Source organism: Onychostruthus taczanowskii, unplaced genomic scaffold (genome assembly GCF_017590055.1).
Source record: "Onychostruthus taczanowskii isolate IOZ18803 unplaced genomic scaffold, ASM1759005v1 scaffold4, whole genome shotgun sequence".
NCBI lineage: Eukaryota > Metazoa > Chordata > Aves > Passeriformes > Passeridae > Onychostruthus > Onychostruthus taczanowskii.
Genome location: NW_024501459.1, coordinates 13,557,451 through 13,581,995, shown reverse-complemented (window position 1 = coordinate 13,581,995; position 24,545 = coordinate 13,557,451). Strand labels below are relative to the sequence as shown.

The 24,545-nt window shown below is 41.3% G+C and overlaps 1 protein-coding gene across 1 annotated transcript in view; it reads right to left on the bottom strand.

Moving 5' to 3' along the window:
* STMN2 (stathmin 2) overlaps window positions 1-15,415 on the bottom strand; it is a 39,288-nt gene extending 23,873 nt beyond the window's left edge. Inside the window, exon 1 of the mRNA XM_041412682.1 lies at window positions 15,164-15,415. Coding sequence (XP_041268616.1) covers window positions 15,164-15,182 — 19 coding nt within the window. The 5' untranslated portion in view covers window positions 15,183-15,415. The remainder of the gene's footprint in view (window positions 1-15,163) is intronic.
* Window positions 15,416-24,545: the final 9,130 nt, after the last annotated feature.

Genomic DNA, 24,545 nt, shown 5'->3' with positions numbered 1-24,545 from the left:
GGCAATACAGGTGCTGTCTGGTGAAACAGTCTCTTGAGGGAGGATGCTAATCAAGTATGATGAAATCGAATGGCAATGGTTTAGTCACGCAGCCTACTATGATCAAACAGCATCTTCCCAAGGCATGAATCACACTACGGGTTCTGTTCCAGCACAGTAAGACTGGGTTACTAGAGCAGGGTGTGAGAGAGCTGGCTGACAGTATTACTTTTATTTATCTGAATCTCACTGTCATCCATGTGTGCATGTAGAACAGAGGCATTTATTTAGTTTTTCCTGGTGATGTCTTCAGAGGCTTTTACTGTCTTAAATTTGCATCACCCTTATCCCTTTATGTTGGCTCGACAAACACTTCCTGGTGGTGCGTCACGTGGCCACGCACCACCCACTGACACTTGACAATGTCATTTTATTCCAAGCCACCTGTTTTTTATCAGGCTTGGAGACTAATGGCATAACCTTGCATATTGCTGATCTTCGCTATGGAAATCGGAGTTCTGCAACTGTTTCTTTTCATCTGGACACAGATCCTTCCTGGACTTGTACCTGGTATTCCATGATGAAATCCCTTCCCTCACCTCTGTGCTGAGATTACAGTCAAATTGCTCACACTGAGCTTCTCAAGAAAGATTGTTTTAGCAGAACTACCCACATGTTTTGAAAGCAAGCCATTGATACAGCATCAAGGAAAGGAATGGCCCAAAATGGTTCAGGAAAAGCAAGCAAGTAGGAAAGAGTGGGTAAAGAATGCAACTTTTTCTGTTTTCATCATTCAGCTGTTGTGGAGTACCTCAATCAAGGGACCAGAGATAGATTACTACAGTGACAGTTTCCATTATCAGACAGGCTGGTTCTTGCCATTTTTCTGGCTCAGATATGCACATGGTTTTAACATAACTGTAGCTCTGATATAAAATATGACTTTTTTATAACTCATATGTGTTTTTTTTTAACATATCATTAACCTGTGCCATTCCAAAGTGCAGATAGGTCTTCCAGTATTTTCAAAATTTTGCTTTGAACTGATGAAGACCAAAATATTATTTAGGTGTGTCTTGAGGCTCAGAACAATAAGCCAAATAAATTGCAAGGTGCCTTTTTCTTCCTTTTTTTCTCTAGACAAAAAGAAAAAAAAAAGAAGCAAGGCAATCAGCTAAGTAGAAATTTTTGTTTGTATGATATGATATAAATGCAATTATGATTTCTTGTAGGGTTGGACTCTCAATCTTTGCATTCCAGTAATTAAATGCATTCCTTGCTTTTTGAGTCATTGCACTGAGTGCAAAACCTATCGCAGATATTTTCACACCACAAATATCAGAATAATCCAATTAAGAGAAAATATACTGCTGTGAGTGCTGTGGATAGTATCTTTCAAAACTAATCATTCAATATAGGCTAGAAATAATGTTTTACAGGGTCTGAAAACCAAATCTATAGAATCGTTAATTAGTTTATATATATGTCTATACATAAAAAGTATATATGTGTGTATATGTATACATATATGTATATAAAGCTTTATTTGTGTAAGTTTATTGGTTGATTTTGAGCAATTCCCATGTATTTAATGTACTTAACCCAAAGCCAAATATGTGTAACTGCATCTTTATGCTGCACAATCATTCTTACTGGCTGCCATGGCTACCGACTCAATGTCAAAACGCAAAAGACAGTGAAAGGAGGCAGTCTGGAAAATCCAATTTACTTCTGGGTTTTGAATGGAATTTTAATTTTGTGGGACATTTTAAAATAAGAGTGTCTCATCAGTTTGAATAAAGGCATTTTCTTTATAGAGTTTGCTTTCTGCACACAATTGCAAATGACATATGTAAGTAGATTACTTACAAAGGAAGAATCCCAATCCTTGCAATTATACAATGGGACACACATTATAATTGTGTTAATTAACACTAGTATTTTAAATTTGAATGCCAGAACAAAATAAGCTCCTAGTAAATAACTTCTGAGTTTCCATATAAAATGGTTTGATATTAGATTTTGCCTGTCAACATAACTCATAATTGTGGAAGATTTTGCTTTAAACCCAAGGAAGTGTGATAATAGAAACTGCGTTACTCTTATGCTTTATGTTGTAGGGCTTAATTCCCCTTTTTCATAACAAAGACTATTGGAATGTAAATGTTTTTATACAATTTTAAATCTATTCAGATCTACTCAGTGGGGTATATGTGGGCGTAAAGGGCTGTATTTAATTATGAGATATTACAAAGGATGAAATTTCTGGGTTTAGAGAAATGTAATCCCTAATTTAAAATAGTCTCCCCCTATGTAGGAAGCCCATCAAAGGCATGTGCATCTTTGGAGAAATTCTTCTATTCAAAAAATAATGTCTTCAAGTTTTGAAGGAAAAATAATGTGTTCAGGTTTTGAAAGCACTGCAAAGAGTAAGCAAAAATGCCAGCAACTCCTTCACCAACCATGTTGATACAAAGCAGATTCTGTAAAATTAATCTTTTCACTTGGTGTTTTCTGCTGACAAGTGGGCAGCAGAATGACTAGGAGAAGTATCTTTTGGCAGGTCACCAAATCTAGAAACTGGGACTAGTGTGGAAATCTATTTTTACAACATTGAAAGGGATAGGATAATTTTCTGTTAGTCTTCTCCACAGTCCAAAAAAAGTACAATGCCCAAGTGAGGTTTCAGATGATGGGTTCCTAAACTCGTAACTGTCAATGCTGAAGGATGAAGTGTAAGAACCGAAATAGGAATGGATACTGGGGAAGTGACTTTTTAAAAAAATAAGTTTGCAGAAACAAATTCAGCATGTGTAGGTTGGCTCCAAAAGTCTCACAAGGAAGAGGTTTTTTCTTTCCTTTTTTTTTTTTTTTTTTTTTTTTTTCTCTCTATTTCTTCAATCTTTCTTTTAAATGTCCAGGTTTGGAAGACAGAGAGAAGAAGCAGAGGTGTGCGTGAATCAGCAGGAGGCGTTTGTTGGGTTCACCTTTGATTGAAGGTGTTTGGTGCTGTGGAGCTGCACCTGAGGTTCCACATCCAGTCTTGGATCCCCCAATTTAAGAGTGATGTGGAGGAACAACTGAAAGTCCAGTGGAGGGCTGTGGGGGATAACTGGGCAAAGAGGTGGCTTAAGGTAGTGAGCACACGATATGAGGCGCTCAAATTCATGCAATGACAGAAACAAACCCTTCCATATAACACACATCTGTCACTCTGTGGCTTTCAGAGTTTTCTGTGCGACCTTTACCTAAACAATCTACGCAGTTATTGCTACTAATTACCAGATTTATATTTCTGCTATTGTATCCTGCCATGACTTTATGCATACATGAAAACATTTGACTGCTTCCATAATGAAAATAATGATACCTCTCAACAGCATATAAACTCTATCATGGTTGGGCATAGATTATAAATATTATTGCGTATGCTAACAAGAAGATGTATAAAACTAACAAGAAAAAAAAAAAAAAAGAAAGGTAAAAAATTATGCCTCTTCTTGGAAATGACACTGATGGTGCAAAGAAATTAGTATATTATTCAGAATTGATTAAATTGACTGAGAAGGAACATTTGCTGGTGGGATATTTTTATTACAATTGATGCTACCATAAAACTAGAACAAGAGCTACTGCTTGCAGTGAAGTGACCTGTGTTTTAAGTAGCTCTGCTCTGATTTGCATAACAGAAGCACTTTGATTTTTGAAGATGTAAAATTAATGCATAAATATCTATGCTATCATTTATATGGACTTTTGGGAATGTGACTGCTCCCAATTATTTCCCAATCTTTCATGACCTACCTCTCTTTTTCATCTTTCTCTTCTCCTTCCCCCTTTTTTACTGGTTTTCAATTTAGAGGTATTTTTCTCATCCCAAAATATTATTGAAAATTTCAAGAGTACATTTTCTCTGTCAGTATCTCTCTCTGCAGCTATCTGTTTCTGTCTGTGCCTATTTTTTCTGCAATACCAGCCTTCACTTAGAAGAAAATCTTATGAATTCAGACTCTGCTCTGCTATTAAATTAACCACATGAGGAGCTGATCCCTGCAGAGATGCTCCACTGATTGTTGGTGCAAGGGTGTTTGTCTCATTTACAATAAAAAAAAAAAAAAGATCCTGCAATAGCAAGATTTTCAGAGCACTGGGCACCAGCATCAACAATCTGCCATTAATGGCAAATCAGAACTTCTTTGTTGTTCAGCCTGTCCTTTACAACAGACTTATCAAACTTCCAGAACTAGATTGTCCATCAAATTGTTAATATGTTCTAAAAGTAGCAGGAGTTAGATATCCCCAAATGTCAATTTATAACAGCCTATTCTGTCTTTTTCATTATACAATCAAGTTATTTTTCCAGTATAAAAATAAGTTTCTTTTTCTGAATAATAAAATTCTCCTGTTTTTTTTAGTGTAGCTGGCTCTTATATGATTAAAAAAAATAATAAAGGACATGTTTCCTCCTAAGTTGATGTTTTGGGAGTTTTAAAGGGGGAAAAATAGGTTCATCAGATGTAAATCAACATAAGTCTACTTCACCCACAGACTTCCACTGGTCTAGTATCTAATTCTGTCAAGGTTGATGTTTCTGGCCTTTGCACATCTCAGCCACTTAAACGTGCCACGCTGTCAGGCATTGCTATTTCCCACCTTGTGCCGCTCTGTTTCTCCCACTGCACCAGAAAATATGTCCTTCCACTGAACATCACATTGTTCAACTACCGTTTTCTTGGCTGGAAGGCTGCGTCTTCCTGAATTTTGGAGAAGGTTTTAGCTAAAAACATTTAACTATTTCCATGATGATGACTAGGGAAATATACATGTGTGTGGGTAAGCCAAGCAAGTGGTTATTGCACTTGTTTGAAAGGTTCTAATGCTTTGTGCCAGGGAATCATTCTTAATTTGAAAAATTTGTCCAGGCCATGGAATAAGTCAATGAAAGATCAGATTTCAGCCTTCAGCCTTGTCTGAGAGACACAAATCCAAGTTTTACAGCCAGTTTCTCTCAAGCCACTATGTGCTGGATTCTGATTCCACATGGGCTGAGAGCGATGTTATGGACCAGAGCAGCACTGGAAACTAGAAAAAAGAAAAAAAAAAAAAAAAAGAAAAGAGGAAACAACTATCCTGTGGTCTCAATTCCTCCCCTTCTGGCCTCATAGAAGTGTGAAGGACCACAGGAATGAAGCGGCTGTGTGAAGAGATGAGAGCAGCATCTGCATTGTGGGAGTAATGGCCAAGAGCAGACAAATTTAAAAAAAAATAATGAAGGAAAACCAAGCAGGTGAAGTCAGCCAGGGAACAGGATGAGTGAAACTGGACCAAGAGTGAGGGTAACACTTGACTGACTGGATAATGAAACTATGTTGAGAAAATCAGGAAAAAGGCACCAAGGAAATGGATGAGATTGGAAATCAGTAGGTCATGGGGATGGAGTAGATGGGAAACTGCTTAGGATGGTAGATTGTTCACAAGAACATTGAGAGTTTTATCTAACAGAAATCTTCCTAACTGCAATCTCAGACTTTCCCCTAAGCACAAATTACATTAGAAGGCTACAAAAATAGTGGTCACAGTTCAAGGACAGACTAGGGTCCATCTGATGTAATGTTCTGTTTCCACAATATATTTTCTTAATTGTTTTTTTTTTTTTAATCTTGGAAATTCTGTTTGCATAACTACATAGAAGTGTGCTAAATATAATTTTGCAACCTTTGTATTATAGATTACCTGTTTGCTTACCTAAATGCCTTCATTTTGCTGCATGGGTTCAGTATTTGGTCTTATTGCAGTTTTTACCCTCAACAGACCTGTTACATCTTTGTGCAGAAACCAGGATGCCAGCAGAGATGAGACCTCTAGAACAGCACTGGCAAACGATGCAAACTGATAATTATAATTTTGCAGAGGACTGAAAGTACTTCTGTCATGTTTATTCCTGTTTTTCAGGCCCCTCACAACAAGAAGATGAAATACTTTACACTGTTAATCAAATACAGTATGGTTCCCTAAGTAAGATATTTCCCTTAATGTTTCACTGTGAAAAAAATAAGGGAGTAACTTGAATTGTCAATACAGCTTAAAAAATACCTCACTATTACTTTTCTTAAGAAGTCATTATTGATATTTTGCTTGGAAAATGATATTTAGACTTAAAACATAATTTCCCAGTAAGAAGTTATTTGCCTTGAGAACAAGTGGTTTGTTAACAAGTATTAAACATGTAGATTTTTCAATCAGGAATCAGGGTTTCATTCCTGCCTACAGCATATAATATTGAAAGTCCCCTAACTGCTGCCTCAACAGCATCAAAAAATATCTGAGCACATAGAAAAAATATCAGCTTAGAAATAGCTTTTTGTATTACATCTATGTAAAAAACACCAGCACCTGGAGACAAAGAAGGTATATTCAAGTGATGTAAACATGACTTGAGTGACATAAGATACCCCTTCTTCTCACATTAATAAAGCAAGCAACAAATACATCAAAATAATTAACAGACTAATGAAATGTGTTACAGAAGTGAATTTTACTTCCAAAAATTTCTTTGAAAAATTATGGATATGGATGCATTTGCTTTAAGATTTCCTAGGTACATGCAACTTTTCTTACAGCTCCATTCAGGTAACCGGAGGATTTGCAACACAAAAATACTAGTAAACCAAAAAAGGTAATTTCTGGTGCAATTCCATATAGCAATGTTGCTAAAAAAAGTCTTGTGCATCTTTGACATGGCTGTGGTCTCCACAGTCTTTTGAAAAGGAAAAAAATAGTAACCAGTGATGATATTAGTAACTTCAGGGAGCTCTACCAATTAAATTACATCCAGAGTCATCCTACTGGAAACCAGGGGATGAATTTGAACATGTATATATCAGAAATCTTAGTCCAAAAGCACAATTTGTGTTTTCAGCAATTTTGAAAGCATCAAACATAGCATCAAGATCAAAAGTTATAGGTACTTAGAGATAAGCGAATTTATTTAAATGTAGATACTTCATCTACCTTCCAGTAGGGTATACCTTAGCTTAGGGTAAATTCTAAATTCATAGAGCTCTGTGCCTTCAGTAGCACAAAATACACACATCATTATTTTTTCTTTACCTACAAAATTCCCTAAGGGTTTTAAAGAAGTAGCTCAATAGCACAGAATGCTAAAACAGCTTTAGCAGGTAAGTTGCTCTGCTTCTTAATCTGATCAGTATGGATCTTGGCACTTCTATAATATCAGAGCATGGTTATACATTTTCATGCAGTATGGAACATAACCTCACATCCCACCTCTGAGTTAAGTACCCAAGATTATCCCCATCTTAAAGAGGAGAAAGTCAGGTCACAAAATGATTAACCTACAAATCCAATAAAGGAACTAGGGGCCTAAAATGATGCTTAAGAAAACTCAGGTTTCTAAATGAAGAATCTGTATCCTAGAAATCCCTACACAGATGAGCAGAGCTCATGAGAATACAGAAAATCACAATTTATGATCTTTAAATTGGGGTGCATTGTAGGGTGCTAAACTTTGGACAAGCAAGGACAGCTCAGACTTGAAATGTTTAAGCCACTAACACTGGGAATTGCGTGTTCCTACAGCTCACAGCCAGTCCTCTGAAGAAATCTGTGTAGTCTATTTCCTGGGAGTGTGTGGCACACGTAGGTAGCACAGGGCTCTTCATAAACTGAGGAGCAAGCCACAGTTTTCTTTTAAAATGTAGCTGAGGAAGAATGCTGCTGGCTGTCTTACTCCTGCCCATTGGAGCAACTGCCTACAGTGACATCTTTGACTGGGAAATACCAGAGCTGGGGTTAAACTCTCAAAATTTCCATTCAAGCCAAAGCATCCTGTCACTCAAAGGAACTCAGGTTCTATTTGCTGCTTCCACAACTGTTTCTATTTTGCCATATCATGCAAAATCCAGCAATGCTCCTGGGATTCCCAGCTCCTAGGTGTAGGTCATCCTCCCTCCTGTGTGCTCTCTTGTCCTCTCTCTAGCATGATGCTCTTCCCATGGCAGAGTGGAAAGAAGACACAGCTCAGTGCCTCTGGTATTCTGTGGGGAAGGAGGACACACAGGGACAAGGGCCACCACACCCCAGCACCACACCTGGAGACCAACCACCAGCTGTGGCTCAGGGGCAGGAGCTCACCCATTCCCACATCTTTTTCTCCACCCGTCACAATGGAAGAGACAGAGCCAGGGCTTCCCTAAGGCTGTGTGTGAAGAGTCCAAGGGACAGCTGAAGGCTCACCACTCCTCCTGACATTTTCCTCTGGGCCACTGAATTATGAGTACATTCACTCTGGGCAGACCTAGAACACAGCCAGAGGGGCTGACCTCTCCCTGTGTGCAGTGGAGGTACAGCCATGCCTGTATCTCATCACAGGTGATTTACTAACCCTATCCTCAGTCACCTCTCCAAACTAAACTACTGATTGGGGCTAAATTGGTGAAAAACTCCTAACAATCCTGTTTTGTGGTTGTGTCTGTGAAGAATCACAACTTCACACAATAACTGCTGCAACAGGGATAGGTTTTGTGCATTAGAATGAATGCATAATTCATAATTTATTTATTAATTTTATTTATTAATAATTTATTTATGAACTGCTTGAAGCTATAATTTAGAAAAATAGGTATAATTTAGAAAATAATTTCTGAATATAGTCAGCAAAGTCTAATATTTTGTGCAGATGCTGTGCACCAATTTAACTGAACATCCTGGCAGAAATAGCTTAAATTTACTTTAGCGCTTAAATTATGTATTAGAAGACAGGAAAAATAAAAACATAAGTTGAAGAGAAAATGAAATCATTTCAGATAAGCTTTGTATGCTGGTATTTGTCAGACACATGATGTCATAAGTATTTAGTTCCCAGGAGCCAGCATTTATGCATTCGTCCTTTTTTTTTTTTTTTTTTTTTTTTGACTCAGATGCAGATCCACGTGGATTGAGGTCTCCAAAGCAATTTTTGTCCATGTTTGAAAAGTTCTGAGCAACTAGAGGAACAGTGTCTGCACTGCAGTCATGGGAACCCAGCACCTTGCAGGACTGAGATACCTGTCCCTGGTAGAACTGCTGGCTGACATTCCCCGCTGGGACTCACCCTTCCGAGTGGGATCAACAGTACTTTTAAACTGAATGAAAACCAACACCACCTCAGACTGTATCCATAGAATAGTGTGAGGGTTGTGTGTAGCCTAGAAAGAATTATGAATAGCAGCCATTGCTCCAAATGTGTGTCCCCACAGGCCAAAGACCAGATGGTTGTGTTGAGGACAGTGGCTGTACTCCACTGCCTCCAGTGAGGCAAGACTCATTTGCAAAGTTGGTTCATCTACCATCCATTTTATGGATAAATGCTGAAGAAGGCATGTTCTCTACACACCACCTGAGGATGGCAATAGTTTTTTGTTTTTACAGGTGACTTGTATGGAGAACTGACAGTGGATTTTTTGAAGGTAGTTACTGCAGAGGTAAGCAAGCACTGCTGTTTCATGATGTACCATTTGCTCGTCCTCTTGGGCAGAGCTACTGAGAGTGCCAGGATAAAGGGTTTTGAAGCCTGATACCCTAAGCTGAAAGGCAAATTTACACTCCCTCTCTTTGCCCACTGGTCACAGGGCCAGATGCCACCCTCAGTCCCTTATGTTCAGCTTTTTTTTTGCAGTACCAGCTTTAGCAAAGCTTTTAGTGAATCAATTTTCCAACTACATCAATTATGTGGTGTGACACCATTTTTCGATGCCCACTTTAGGACTCCTAAGGTTTGTTATTTTTCAGGAGTGCTGAGCATCTCTTTGCCTGTTTTGTCTGTGAACTATTAAGGTAGTTAAATTAGACCTACATGAAAACACTGCACAGGTCAAGTACTGCCCAGACTGATCTGTCATGGCAACCTTCTGCTCTCTGTGTTTAGACTACAAAATAATGCTGACTTCTCTCTGCAAGCAATTAGGAGAATCAATTAGCTAATAGCATATAGCCTTTGAAGGCTAAAACACTACCTAAATATATTGCTGGATGTGAGTGCTACATCTCTTTTTTGTAATGAGGTTGGTTTTTTTTATTTTTCTCAGATTGATGCTATTAATTTGAAAATGGAGACTTCTTTTCTAAAGGAATTAATATAAATGTCACCTGAGATAAATCTAACCATAAGGTTAGATTACAGAGTATATATGATAAAAAATAAGTGTGCAATGTGATATAGAGAAATGTACTATTGTTGAACAAATACCAATAGTAAAAAAATTCCAGTCTGAAATAATAAATTTTAAAAAATTCAAATTCACAAAATCTATGTGAATGAATTACATGATTACATTATTAAACAGGGAAGTTTTTAGCCTAACTAGAGCTTATACTGGGACAAAGAGGTGATAGTAATGGAGGTGGAGGTGAGAGAACATTTTGGAAGTGTTCAAGCTGCTGAAGTTTATTTTTATTTCCTCAGTGTGTTATGGGATATCTTCCATAAGAAAATGGAATAGATGACGTTCCATCCCTCCTGCCTGTACACCTCAGGGTAAGTAAAGAACTGCTATGAGGCAATATAAATCCTTAGCCATATGGACTGTTTTAAAAATTATTCCTGTCTTAATTCTCAATATCAGGAAGAGTAATCAAGTCTTTAAAAACCAAGTAAAGAATGTGTATAGGTGTTAACCTCAGTTCTTTAGTTAATTTTGCTTACCAACATTTTTATATTAGCTCAGTAATAAAAGTTCACAGAAAAAATAAACTAACTGAAATGTTACCACTTCAGTTTCCTTATCACATCAAAATTATATTAGGAAAAGGTTTTTTTTCACCCAGAACGTTGCTGGGCACTGGAACAAACTCCACAGGGAAGTGGTCACAGCACCAGCCTGACAGAGTTCAAGAAATGTTTTTACAATGCTCTCAAGGCACATGGTGTGACTCCTGGGGATGGTTCTGTGCAGGGCCAGGAGTTGGACTCAGTGACCCTGATGGGTCTCTTCCAACCCAGTATATCCTGTGATCTCTTCTCCTAGTTATTAAAAAAATTTGGAATAGTGGTATCTCAGTCAAATCACATTTCTGCCAACATTATGATACAATAAATAACTTTCTAATTCTTGCCTATGTTCATTCCTCTCTTAAAGTAACTTCCTATTTACAGACATGTAATTTTGTGACAGTTGGAAATAATTCAGAGTTGACGTATGTTCATTTATTTATAAAAGGGGAAGGTTAAAACCTTCAGCTAAAAACTGAATCATACGGGAAGGAGTGTGTTCAGTCCAAATTCAGCCTGGCACTTAGCCATATGTTGTTTAACTTGAAGCTTGTCATTGCCATTGATATTCAGATGACTACTCATGTGCAATTGTTGACAATCAAGCAATTGTTTAAGTGTAGTGGCAGATCAGAGGCAGAACTCTTACCCCTTTGCAGTAAAAAAAAGGCTACTTATTAAAATAATGGAACCAGTTAAACTCAACAACCATAGTCTTATGTATGACTTCATATGCATGTTACATGCCAGATAAAACAATGATGTAGTACTCAGCTAACAGAAAAACTCAGCAGTGGCCTTACATCCATCAAGCTAAGTATTGAGGTCTGAGCTTATAACTAAAATGCAAATGACAAAGTAGAAGAGCAACTCTGAAGCACTTCTACAATGGCTTAAGCAGTCTCACTCAGATATGTTATATCTGAGAAAGAGGGAACATGGCGCTGTCTCAATTCCTGTATCCTCATAATCCCACCCATTTATCACTTTACAGGGTTCCTGACTATCTCAAAAGGAGCTGACATTAAAACACTTCCATAACACACTATTAACACATACCCCATGTATTTCAGTGGGGTTATAGTTAAACAACTTCCTATAAAATAAACCAGAACCATAATGGGGACTGAGATTTTCTGTATGATGGTTGTCTGAAGATGTTTGAACAACAAATATTCTTTAAATAAAACATCACAACAAAACAATGAAAGAATGGTTTCAAACACTTTTTAGCTCCTGTGGCATAATAGACTACTTCACCTTCACACTGCCATCTATGTACCTTACACTAAGTAAGTTTATCAAACCAGAAATGTGGCCTGATGGGTCTGTAGTGACACTGATTTAGGACCATAAATCAGGCCCTGATTTATGCAACACACATCCTGTTTGCTTGGGAGCTTAAGATGTGAAGGAGTCCCTCTATCCAATACATAATTTATGTGGAAGATGGTGTCAGGGGGAGGATGAAGTTTAAAAGCCCCTAGAATTTCTGTACAGTAGTGTTACATGGAATTTCAAGAAAAGACACACTTAAAAAAACCCCCCCAAACAGAGATGCTTGTGTGGCATGCATCATTCATGTACCATGTAAACTAAACAGAAAGAAGAATCTTGCAGGCATTCAGAGTGTAATGATCTCCAGAAGTTCTTGCAGCTGTTGAAACTCCTACGTGAGTAAAAGGAGATTTCCCTGAAAATCTTTTATTTTACACAGCTTAATAGAAAAATTAGGCTTAATTTTGCTTTCCATGGCAGAATATAAACAAGCTTGTTCAAGGTATTTAGCATCTGCCTAACCTGAGTTATGTGAAGAGTTCTGTCCAAAGCCAGTAGACTATTCACATGCTCAGACACCTGATTAAGTGCCTTGCTGGACCAGGGCCAGAAATATAATAGTGGGCTGGGTTAAGCTGATTAGAAATGTTTTGCTGGCTCCAGTGGTAGCACGACCTAGCCTTTATTGCCACTTTGCAAAGCTGGTGCTCAACAGGAAAAAAAACAGGCACTCTGTATTTCTTTCAGTGTTCTACTGGGTAAAGTTTGAGTACAGAATAAATGTAGCTCATTTAGCCCCAACTGGAAATGTGCATTACTGAGAATGCATCTATTTTTCCACATGAAAGTAAAATTTGTTGCTTTGTTGTAACTCTTGAAATAAAGTGGCTTATTCTAATAGGCTGTCTAGATATAAATTTTGTCTATTTATAACTATAACAAGGAAGACTATAGTTTAAAGAAATGGTGAGGAGAATCCTTTAAGCTTTGTGAGTTTAAAGATGGAAGATGCTTTTAATAAAGTAACTTTAATTTTCTAATTGAATGTTGTTGTAATTAGTATTTTTGGAAACGGGAGCTAGGTGGCTGCATGGCTTTTTATAGCTGGTATAGGTGGCTCGTTAACGAGGGATTAACAGACAAACTGGCGCCACACAGTCCCTCTGTCTCTGGGTAAACCTAATGATTCCTGGCATCACTCTTGCCGCAGAAATCTTTATATTTGTGTGATGAGAGATCATTAACACCAGGCTGAGGAGCCCTTCCTTCCCTTGTGACAGAATTCCTAACAGGCCTTCTGCAGCGCTAAGCCCCCGACCGACTACAAATTATCAATACTGATTACCGGATTGCTGCAGTGGGGAGGGGACGGCGTGCTCGGCACTGCAGGGCTGGCCAGGCTCCCACAGCCCTCACTTCCCTCCTCTGTTTGCATCTACAGCTGTCTCATGCCTTGTTCCCAAGGGTGCCACAGCCGGGTTAGAATGCTTTCAATCCACACCAATTGTTCCTTGGGAGCGGAACATCAGCATTCAGATAAATGCTTTGGTGTAATGCATCGGCTTCAGCCGCTGCCAGGAGGGTTTGGTGTAACTTCGTGCAATGCGATGAGGAGTGGTAACAAGAATCTGCACAAATAAAAATTTAAACAGGATTTTCTTATTGGGGAGGACACTATTTGTGTTGGGAGCACTTCATCCTTATTTTGTGGGATTTGCGTGTGCGTGGCATTAATGGTGAATGATTGTGAAAACTTGAATTTGAATGCGTCAAATGCAGGTCCAGCCTCTTTCCTCTTCAAAAAGAAAAAAAACCCCAAACAATCCCAAAAAACCCCAAACCAACAAAAATCAATCCTAAGGAGCGTCAGGGTCTGGACGCTTTCAGCAGCCCGACCCCAACACTGTTCTCCCTCTCCTTCACCACACCCTCACTGGGATTTTTTCGCCCACCCTACCCAGCAGCCTCCCTTGAACAAAGGGGCCAGAGCAGGGCTACCGCCCTTCGCTCCTGCCAGGACCAGCAGGACGAGCAGGGACCCGACGGGCAGGCGCTCCGCGGAGCCCCGCGGGGCCGGCTCGGGCGGTGCGGGCGGAGGGGTTCTGAATATAGTCAGGGCGGGGGCGGCGCGCCGCGGCGGCAGGGCGCGGCTCCCGCGGGGGAGGGGGGATGCTCTCCCTGCCGCTGGAAAACGCGAGTAACAACAGCCCCGGCAGCCGCCCCCCGGGACAGAGAGCAGGGCGGGCACCGCTAGCGCACACCAGCTCTCCTGATGCAGTGACCTACTTCAGCCGCTCCCCCCGGCAGACTGCAGGTGCGGGCAGCGCCGGGGCAACGCCGAGCGGCGGCTCCTTCTCGCCCCCTCCCGCAGCCCCGCGCCGCGCTGGGCTGGGCTGGGCGCGGCCGGCCGCAGTGCGCGCCTGGCGGCGTCCGCCCCGCCACACCACCCGCCGGCCCGGCCCGGCCCCGCCCGCAGCCCCCGGCCCGCGCCGAGCCCTTTCGGGCGGCGGTGCCTCTCCCCGATTCCTCTTTTCTTCTCCCCACGCGGTTTCAGAGGCAGAGGGGAGCGCTGACTCCGGCCGGCGGGGATGGGTGGAGGCACACTGACGACAGGAATAACTTTACCGTTCTTTTAAAAAAAAAATTATTTTTCTTTCTTTCTTTTATATATATTTACATATATATACGCACACATACACATATATAATATCTATCTATATATGCATAATCTATATTAATATATATGTGTATATATATATACATATACATATCTATATATATGCATAATCTATATCTATATATATGCATATGTGTGTATATATATATATATAATATAAAATCTATTCACCTTTAAAAGAATGAAAACCATTTCAAAATTACGCTGTGCTCATGTGCCGACCTCACCCATCGGTATATAGTTAATCCGATCTCTGATTAGGATACTAAAACATCCCCATGTCCCACCCACCCTCTCCTTTTTTCTCTGATCAATGAAATTAAAAATATGTTCAGTGTTCTCTTGATTTTTTTTTTTTCCTAAACTTTTGGGAGAGCGAGAAGAACACCCAGTGATAGGTAGCAGACCTAGGAGACAGTGTCCGTAGTACTGGCTGAAGGAAAAGAGAGGCATTTTCTTACCCATTGCTGTTTTAGCCATGCTGGGATGTGCAGCTCTCAGAGGCGGTGAAGGCAAAGGGGTCCAGCTACAGCAGTGGAGAGAGGGAGAGAAGACTGAATAAGGCACTGAGTCAGCAGAGTGGGGCTGTGCAAGAGAAGGAGCAAGAGGCAGGAGCCCATGAATAATTATCACTCCTCTACCCAAGCAGATTGGCTCGAGAGGTCCCCTGACATGACTCCTGCAGAGCCAGAATCTCTGGGCATTAAATATTGATCCACCAATGGTGCTGGAGTACAAAGTGCCAGAATGCAGTTTGAAATGGAAATCAGTCCTTGGATGCTTCTCCCCCCTCGGTCTGGTGTTAATAGTACATTCCATGTCAAATGTTTTATGTCTTACATGAAAAAAGCCTATTGGTGTTGAGGGCTCTGCTGTTGCTACCTGTAAAACATGCACAATTTCATTTCAACATATTTCATTCCAAAGATACAGCAAGAAGAGGGACCATTGCAAGGGATTTCCTAGACCATTTCAGTAAAACAGCTGCTCAGATTATTTTTGCCTCCTGCAAGGGTACACAGATATCCTATACAATTGTTTTATACTTAATGTTTCTGCATTTTAGTACCTTTTTTACTGTTTTACTGTCCCCAGACCTAACCTTGGTCATCGCAAACTTTTCTTAACCTTTGGAATTGGTAGCTGGAGCTGCTTACACTTTCAAAGGGCTCTGGAAATCCCAGAACATGATAAATATGGACAGAAGTCAGTAACTACTTCCATGATGCACTATGGTAAGAGCCACTGGGAAGATGTGAGCTTGATTCCCTTGATAAAATGTGCAGGATGGGATCTGATATCATCATTACATGAAAGGGGATGGACACGTTCTAAGAATTCCCTACACTAATTTTAAGAATTCTCTATCCCTGGCAAGAGGAAAGCCAGTGACATAACTGGCAGCCACTAAACAAATGTGGTAGAGGTTAATTGAAACACTGCTAGAAACAGGGCAGTGATGGGACCTGTTTGTACATCTTGCAGGCCTGGAAGCAGTTGCTGGCCTAGAGGAGCCAGTATCCAAGACCTTGGCACAAAGAGAGGGATGCTTCACCTTTACCTTCTCGTCTCCCTGTCCAGCTGGAGCTCATTTGCCTCTCCCAGGGGATAACCCGCCTTACTGTTAAGAACTTTCAGGGATACCAGACTCCCACCCTGCTTCCAGACAGACAGGGCACTGGGCATATTTTCAGCTTGCAGTTTGGAGGAAGCTACTTGTAGATATGCTTGATGGTGTTTGTATGGGGGGGGGGGGGGGGGAAAAGCAGGGCATTGACACCATTGTTCTTCCTTGTGTGGAGATGTTTGCAGCTGCACAGCCTACGCTGCCTGCCATCCCTGACTGTGATGCTGTCACTCTGTGTGTGCTTCCCTAGAACAGGTAACTCACAAATTGTGCTTCTCAAGCTTCCTTGAAGTCAGTGAAGAGCACCTTTGAGTGATGCATCACCCGGAGCATGGGCATAAGGCTGGCTTTCTCTTTTGAGACACTAATGACGACGCTAAAAACTAAACTAGATTTTTAAAAATGAGAATAGAAAAGTCTAGAAGTGAGTCTGGGGAGAGAAACATCCCCATGCACAGACACCAGCACGGGAGCTGAGGTGGGGCACAGGCCGTGATGGCTCCTGCGAGGTGCAGGCAGAGGGGATGACAACAGGTGTATCGGGATGCAAGGCCGACCCGCCCTCCTGAGAGACCCTGCCCGCGGGGAGAGCAGGAAGGCGGCCCCGGGACGCGGTGGCTTTCTAGGGTGTGTCACTTCTGGGCCCTCGGTTCTGTGGCTGCGTAGAGCGTTGGTGAGCAGGGGACAGGATTGCGACTGGACGTCTGTAGTAAAGGAGCTTATTCCCGAGAGGAAATGGTGAGCAACGGCGCAGTGCTACGCATACCAGGGCGCCCTGGCCGCAGCCGCGGGACCGGCCGCGCCTCCAGCGCCGGGCAGGGCTGGTTCCTCCCCGGGCGGGGCGGGCCGGGGCTGCCGGGCGCTCTCCGTGGTGCTGGAGACGGCGGCGCTCCCGGGGGATGGGCACGGGCAGGCACGATGGGGCCGGAAAGGGTCGGCCGGGGGCGGGAGACAGGCCGGGGGGCAGGGACGGACGAGGAGGGGGCAGGCAGGGATCGGTGCGGCTGACCCTGCCCCGGGCAGCCGTGGGGGTCTCGCTGCCTGCCCCGCCGCTCCCCGTCACCCTGATGCCTTCCCGGCACGGGGCGGCACCGGCGCTCGTCTTGGCTTGGCTCGGCCAAGCTCGGGCTCAGCTGCCCGGGAGGGACGTGACACCGGGGCTGCGCTGACACACAGCATCTCTGCTCGGCTCCCCATCCCCCGCCCGGCACGCCCAGTAGGCAGCGGACCCGCCCCGGCGTCTGTCTCTTCTATTCAGTTGCTTTTCCTGTTCTCCGAGCCAAAGCAGCGGCACGGGCGGCCGGCAGGATGGGAAGGTTCCTCCGCCCTGGCGGGAGTGATCTCGCTTCCCGGTCCCCGCTTCCCTGCTGCCGCCGCAGTGGCAGCAGCGCTTCCCCGCTCCCTTCGCCGCCGGGAACGGCGCCGCTGCCCGCACCCCGAGTGCCCCAGGCCGGGGGCGGGACTCCCCGCAGTCCTTTTCGAGGGAGCCAGAGCGGATTGTCAGGCCTGGGGGACCTGGGACACCGACGATGGCAGTTCGGGTGTCCCCCAGGAAGCAGCTCCTGGGGCAGGGAGTGCCGAGAAAGAGGTGCAAGAAATTGCTTGGCAATCACTGTCATGTCAAATCTTGGCATGTACGGGAGCAGTTATCAGACACCTCATACATCATTTCTGTTCCACTGACTGCCACTTCTTGATGTTTTGTTTCACATAAATTTTACCGGAGCATGAATTAAACTCCAGCATGTCCTAGCAAGGCTAGGACTTATTTTCTTTCACAGTTTGTGCTTTTTCTTGATTGACATTAAAATGTGTTTGCAGGCCAGGCTACCTCCAAGTCTGTGGCTGTACAGCCTGTAAGGATGTGCTGCTGGGCAGAACACCCCTGAATTGCTTCTAAATTGCAGTGGGGCATAACTGTGACTTTCATCCATTTTTTGTTGGACATTTATTTGGCCAGGCCATATCACTGAAAACCTTTTGTTCATTTTTCCCATTTGTTCTTTTCTCCATTTGTTAGGAAAGATTTTACTTTTTACCCCATTGCAGACAAGGGAGAAGGGGAGGTGGTACTGGAAAGAAAAATGTTTGCGCAGCACTTTGAAGACAATTGCTGCTAAGTAAATGATCTGCATTGGCACTGAAATGTGAATCACAGAGATGGGAATAGGCTATGAATCTCTTTTTCTGTGACTGTGCTATGTGGCTGACTGTAGCTTTGCCACCTTGTTTAGTTTTCTTAAATAACCTGAAAAGTCAGCTTTTTTCCTACTGAGTTTTGGGAGAATTGTTTACACTTAGCATTTGTCATTAGGAAATGCAATGGACCTTATTTAGAGGAGATGATTTTTTTCCTATTTGTTTACTTCTACACCTTCTTTAGGCCTTCTAGAGTGATTTCTCTTTGTGTCTATGAAATTTTAGAAAATTAGTTAGTAATTAGTTCATTATTAGTTCATTTACATCTCTCTTTAACATCCTCACCAAAACTTATGATAAAAGATATTGTTCAGACTGTATGATAAAGTCTTCAAAACTCAAAGAAGAATCGTGCCTATACAACCTTAATTACTCTTCCAATGCCTTTATATGATAGAGATTTAGATTATACACTCACATGCTATGTTTTTTCTCTCTACATTCATAACAAGATGGATGGTACTCCCTTTTTAAGCACTATTTGATATTTTCTTTTCATTTTGTTCTCATAAAAAAGAACCTTGACACAGTCCTCTCTGCCCTTGAAAGCATGGATACAATAAAGATTTTCTTGCAGGAATGTTTGCCAGAATACTTTCCTACCATGGGTGAAAAAAATCTTTTGTTTTGCCTTACTCTTCACAGCAGGTTAACCACAGATAAGAAGGTGTTAGCATAGTTTGTGTTTCAGTAAGTAGATAAGCAAGCATATTTTAATGTGAAATTTATAGAGAGAAGGCTCCAAATATATGCATGTGTGATTTTCATAATCTTTGTAACATTTGGGATTTTTTGGTAACTTTTTCTGAAATTTTCTGTAGAACTGTATAAATATACCAAGCAGATGAAAAGATTAGCTGTGTACTGAAAACTTAGGGAGAAAGAAAGAGCAGATATGTATGTGTATGTATGACTGTCTTGTATCTGAAGCATGGTGACCATTTTCTTCTTGAATTGTGTCTTTCTTATCCTTTCATTTCCCTGTGTAACACTTGTGCTATGACGAATGACGCAGTGGAGTACTGTTATGCTCCCATTAGCATTTCTCCACTTCTTTTTTGCTGAGCATAGCCTATCTAAAAATCAGCTTGTAAAGAAGCTTGGTAGCAGCTTGATAAGCCAGCTGCAAACAATGTCACCATTAGTGATTTCAGTTGCTGCTTGTTCCACACACGTGTTGGAGTAAGGCAGCTTTAGAGCTCGCCTGGTTTCATACAGGCTTTTATTCTTGCACGGCTGCACGTGGTGCTCCTTTCAGCAGCATTCAGGATCACCGTGGGGAAGCTGAATAATGGTATTATGGCATTTGTGGATTTATTTTCTTTTTTTTTTTCATAGAAATCTCTAAGCAATGGCTTAATGCTAGCATGGGTATTGTACATAATGAGATCTCCCTCAACAGCGTTGTCCATGAGATGTGAGCTAGAGCTGTGCAAGGCCACACGATGGGAGTGACTTGGTTGCAGCTAGATCTGTGCTGTGCCAAAAACACATAAACCATAGATCTGGTGGGTGAAGACTGGGCAGGTTGAGGTGGAAACCAATTACATCATTCTGAATGAGGATAGCATGTGCACGAGACCCTGAGAACTCTTGTGTGGAATTAAACCAAGAAGCCATCTATCCAGTAGCCTGTAAATTGCATATCCTCCCCTTTGAAGGCCCCATCAGATAGCAGAATTTTCTAGTCAGTGACGTTCTCAACTTGGATGAATCCCTCATGACCAGCTCTTGGACGGGGCAGCTTGGAGGGGAATCCCAGTGCCAGTGGAACAGTTTTGGTTTTCTCATCCTGACCCATCTTTGTGTTAGCCACCACTGGGCAGCCTCCCCACATCCTTGCATGCATTCAGTGTGCTCACAGAAGTGCTGTTAGAGATGCTGAGCCTGATGTCTCCATGTGAGTCCTTACATTTGTAATTCTTTGACTCTCCCCTGTCTTCTTGCTTCCATGTCCATACTCCCTTGCTAAAAAAAAAATAAAAAATAAAAAAAAAATCCCTAATTTCTTTCTTCTTCAGTTCACTCTTCACAGGTAAAGTCTTATTTTTTATTTTTGTAATGGGATGCGGTTGTCTTTGAAGTGGGGAAATGTGTAGGAAGAGCAGCCACAAGCACATGCCAAGCAGCAGCAGCAAAGCAGCAGCAAAGGGCAAGCTTTGTTATTCTCCCAGTATATGCACTTTGAGGCCTTCCTGTAATCTCTTCACATTTAGTTGCCTACCTTCTAGTAGTGCAGCTTCTCTTTATCATCACTGGCTGCAGGTGAGCTCTGGGGGAATGCTGACAGTAGGAAAAGCACATGAAGAATTTCCCTAGGGATCATTCCAGCCACTGACTGCTCTCAGGGATATCTGAGCTGAATGCAATTTTGATACTCAGTAATCCTTGACTGATCTTTTTCCTTCTATGGTATCCGCAGTGTCTCATGGAAATCTGTTCCACAGATTTCCACAGAGCAGCTCCTTGCTGTGTGAAGAAGCATCTTCTTTTGTTTATATTGAGCATGTGTCCTACCAAGACCTGTTATGTTTATCTTGATGTGGATACTAACTTTTCTTTCAGCCCTGGAATCATAGGGTCACTCCCTCTTTAAAGTAAAAGTTAACGGAGGGAGGAATATCAGATCAAACTATACTTTTAAAATGAGAGAATTAGATGATACAGAAGGAATTATATTTGGTGAATATAGCATAGTGGTCATATGCAAAAATAGCAGGTAAAGACTGTGACATAGATACAGGAAGCTAGGCTAATGGGGGACCCTCTGCTGCACCTCAGAGGTTCGCAGTGAAGTTTTCCTAGAAAAACAGAAGGGCTGATGTCAATGTTCAGCAGGCCAAAATCACAAGTCATTCCAAGACCAGGAAGCCTAGTCGGAAAGTGTCCTCCCAGTGCTCTACCCAAATGAGGTGTATCCTGACATGGCTCTGATTTGCTTTCCTGACTGTAATTTTCTGAACTGTAAAATACCTCATGGTATGTGAAGTCAACAACAAAATCATGCTGTCAAGTGCCTGATTCACTTTGCTCTGTCTTCCTTACTGCTTGCTGTAAGAAAGTACCGAGCTATTTAAACTTTCTTTTGCTCTTTGAATTGGTTAAATTTCTTGTTACCATTGGCTGGTTATCAGCTGTTTCCTCATGGCTTTTTCTCACATGCCTTGGAGAAGACCAACACACCTTTTGCTGCTCCAAGTGTATTCTAGACCATTTCTCTCTATGTGGTCAGGTATATTCATAGATATATTTGCTTTAGGGCAATAAGTGTTATATTGTTGGCTGTCAAATGAAGATAAGATTCTTGATACCAGCCACATAATCTATTCCTTATGCAACTAAAATTTATTTTGACTTAGTGATTTAGTGTGCAAAACAACAGATGATGGTAAAGTAAAAATATGCTGAGGTTAGATAAAACAGACTTTGAAGATATTAGCTGAAATCTTAGTGTGAAATTCACACTTAGAATGAAACAGTAGCAGAAAATCACTTTGAGAATGAAGTGTAAAAGAACTCTTTTAGTTCTAGTCTTGCTCTTAGTACATTAAAATGTTTACAGGAGATTTCATAACAACTCTTTTTGCTTATGACTTTGCCAGACTTGATTATCTTAATCTGATATTTTTAGTGTTGTTTGCCCCTTATTTTTTTTAGCAATGTTACAGCGGACTGAGAACTGGTCAGGGAAATAGGAAAATTGGATGAACAAAATGCTAATTATGAAGAGCAGAAAGACAGGGTAACAACTGAAATAATGAGAGAAAATGGGCATTGGCTGGACAAAGAAACTGGAATGAAGAAGCCTTTGGGAGAATGGGTAATTAGGGTCACAGAAGCAGACGAGGGAGAGTCAGGTTGTGAGACAGGCCTGGCATGTGTTTGCTGAAGAGATGAAGAACAGGGATTTGTGGCATAATGTGGGGAGGTGGTTGCTTGGCAACCTTAATTTGGTCCCCTTATTATACATGGGTGATCACATACTGTTTTTATGCAGGATTTCTGTCTCTGTGCAGGATGGACCCGCTCTGGGGATGAACTGGGGCTGTGCAGGAGAGACAAGTGATGCCCATGTGGCTCCTGCTTCATTTATTGCTTGAGCTGGGAAGTCAATAATGAACAATGGGAGGGGAAAGAAAGGTCATGTAACTGTAATAATGCACTGTTGCACAAAAGATACTTTTCCTATGTAGGGCTAAAAACCAGTTCTGTGTGGAACCTCTAATGGTGTAATAGTTTCTAATTGTCTAATTTTTAATGACCCCTTTTAGAGCCCTAAATCAAATTTCCTCAGCAATCACACCTGCAAGTGATGTTGCAATGTCTGTGTTTGAAGTATTTTTAAATACTTTTAAATTACATCTGTAATGCCTTAGAAATAAGATCTAAAATCAGTGAATACCTCTGCCTTTAATTATTTTGTGCCTCCTTGCCCAGTATTTTAAACAGCAGTAGTACCTTTTCTTTGCTGCTGTGAATTTTTGTGAATTAATTTGAATTTGTGCAGCACTCAGATGTTGAAATGATGGGCAGCACTGAAAAGCTCTGGAGGAAATTAATATTTCTGGCATCATAAGGCAGTTGAATAACGAGCAGTGAACAAAGCACCAGGTCACACAGTGAGTTATGAGGTGAAAGCAAAGTATTGATTAACTGTTTGGTGAATATAGCATAGTGGTCATATGCAAAAATAGCAGGTAAAGACTGTGACATAGATACAGGAAGTTATTATTAGCCTTGTACTGGGTAGATTTCCAGGAAGGGGATTAAAAGGTGTACTGAAGACCCATGTGCTTCTTTCTGCCTCTAGCAGGGCCACTTGTTTGGATAGTATGGAGCTTCAGGTTTGTGATGAGTACTTTAATGGCAATCCTCTTTAAATGTGTAGGGTTCATAAGTGTAAGGGTACAAGGTAGTGGAGTTTTTTAATTTTTTTTTTTTTTTTGAGGTCCTGTCTCTCGTGGAAACTCACTCCAGGTTTGTGATGAGTACTTTAATGGCAATCCTCTTTAAATGTGTAGGGTTCATAAGTGTAAGGGTACAAGGTAGTGGAGTTTTTTAAATTTTTTTTTTTTTGAGTTCCTGTCTCTCGTGGAAACTCACTTTAAACTGTGTCACGTGGAGTCACCGCCTCTGGGTAGTGTGGTTAGGTACACTAAGAATAAACAGTACTTAGATAGATATTTAATTTGTGTCATGGAAAATAGTGGCAATTCACTAATAGCTTGTGACTGGTCAGAGATTAACTAAACATCTTTAATGCTACTGTCTGCAAGGAAAATGGTGTTTTAAGAAGTTACAGGACTAGGGAGTTACAGGCTTAGTAACTCATGATAGACAATAAAGAATGGTTTCCTTTACTGACTTTTTGTTTTGATTATTGTTTCACACAAGGTGGTTTTTGTTAGTGCATGCTTGTGGGCACTGAAGGTATGGGGCTCAATAGGAATTTAGTTTTTGAATGGCATGAAATTTCTCCTGTGTTTGTTAGTTCAGCTCTGAACTTACAAAAGCCAGTGTAGCGCCCGAGTTCCATGGGTGATGGTTCTGCTGTCTGGTGCACACCTGTCTGTCCCCTTTTGTCTTTTCTTATTTTTATATGCATCCTTGCAAAGCCTGTCTGGTGCAATCCCATGTCACAATGTGCCCTGCCAGTTTTTGTCCTGCAGCAGACATGTCAAAGGTGGTACAAAACCTGTGTTCCCAGCAGTTTATGCTACTTGTGTTTTTTGGTTTGCATAGCTATTTAATTTTTCATGTCTGAAGTTTGAATGTAATCATTAAGATCTGAAGAAATGAATATTTTCCAGTAAATCTTCAGATAAAGAAATAAAAGAGAGTCTTATTAAGACACAGAACTTGAAAAGACTGTGAGCTATTATTCATATGAGCTAATTCAATGGCCAATTAGAGCTGTAACTCACTTTTATCTTTTCTAGGGCTGAAAAATTCCTGACTTACATCTGATTTCCTGTTCAGTCAAATGTTATTAGATTCAAGTAATGTAAGAACTTTAG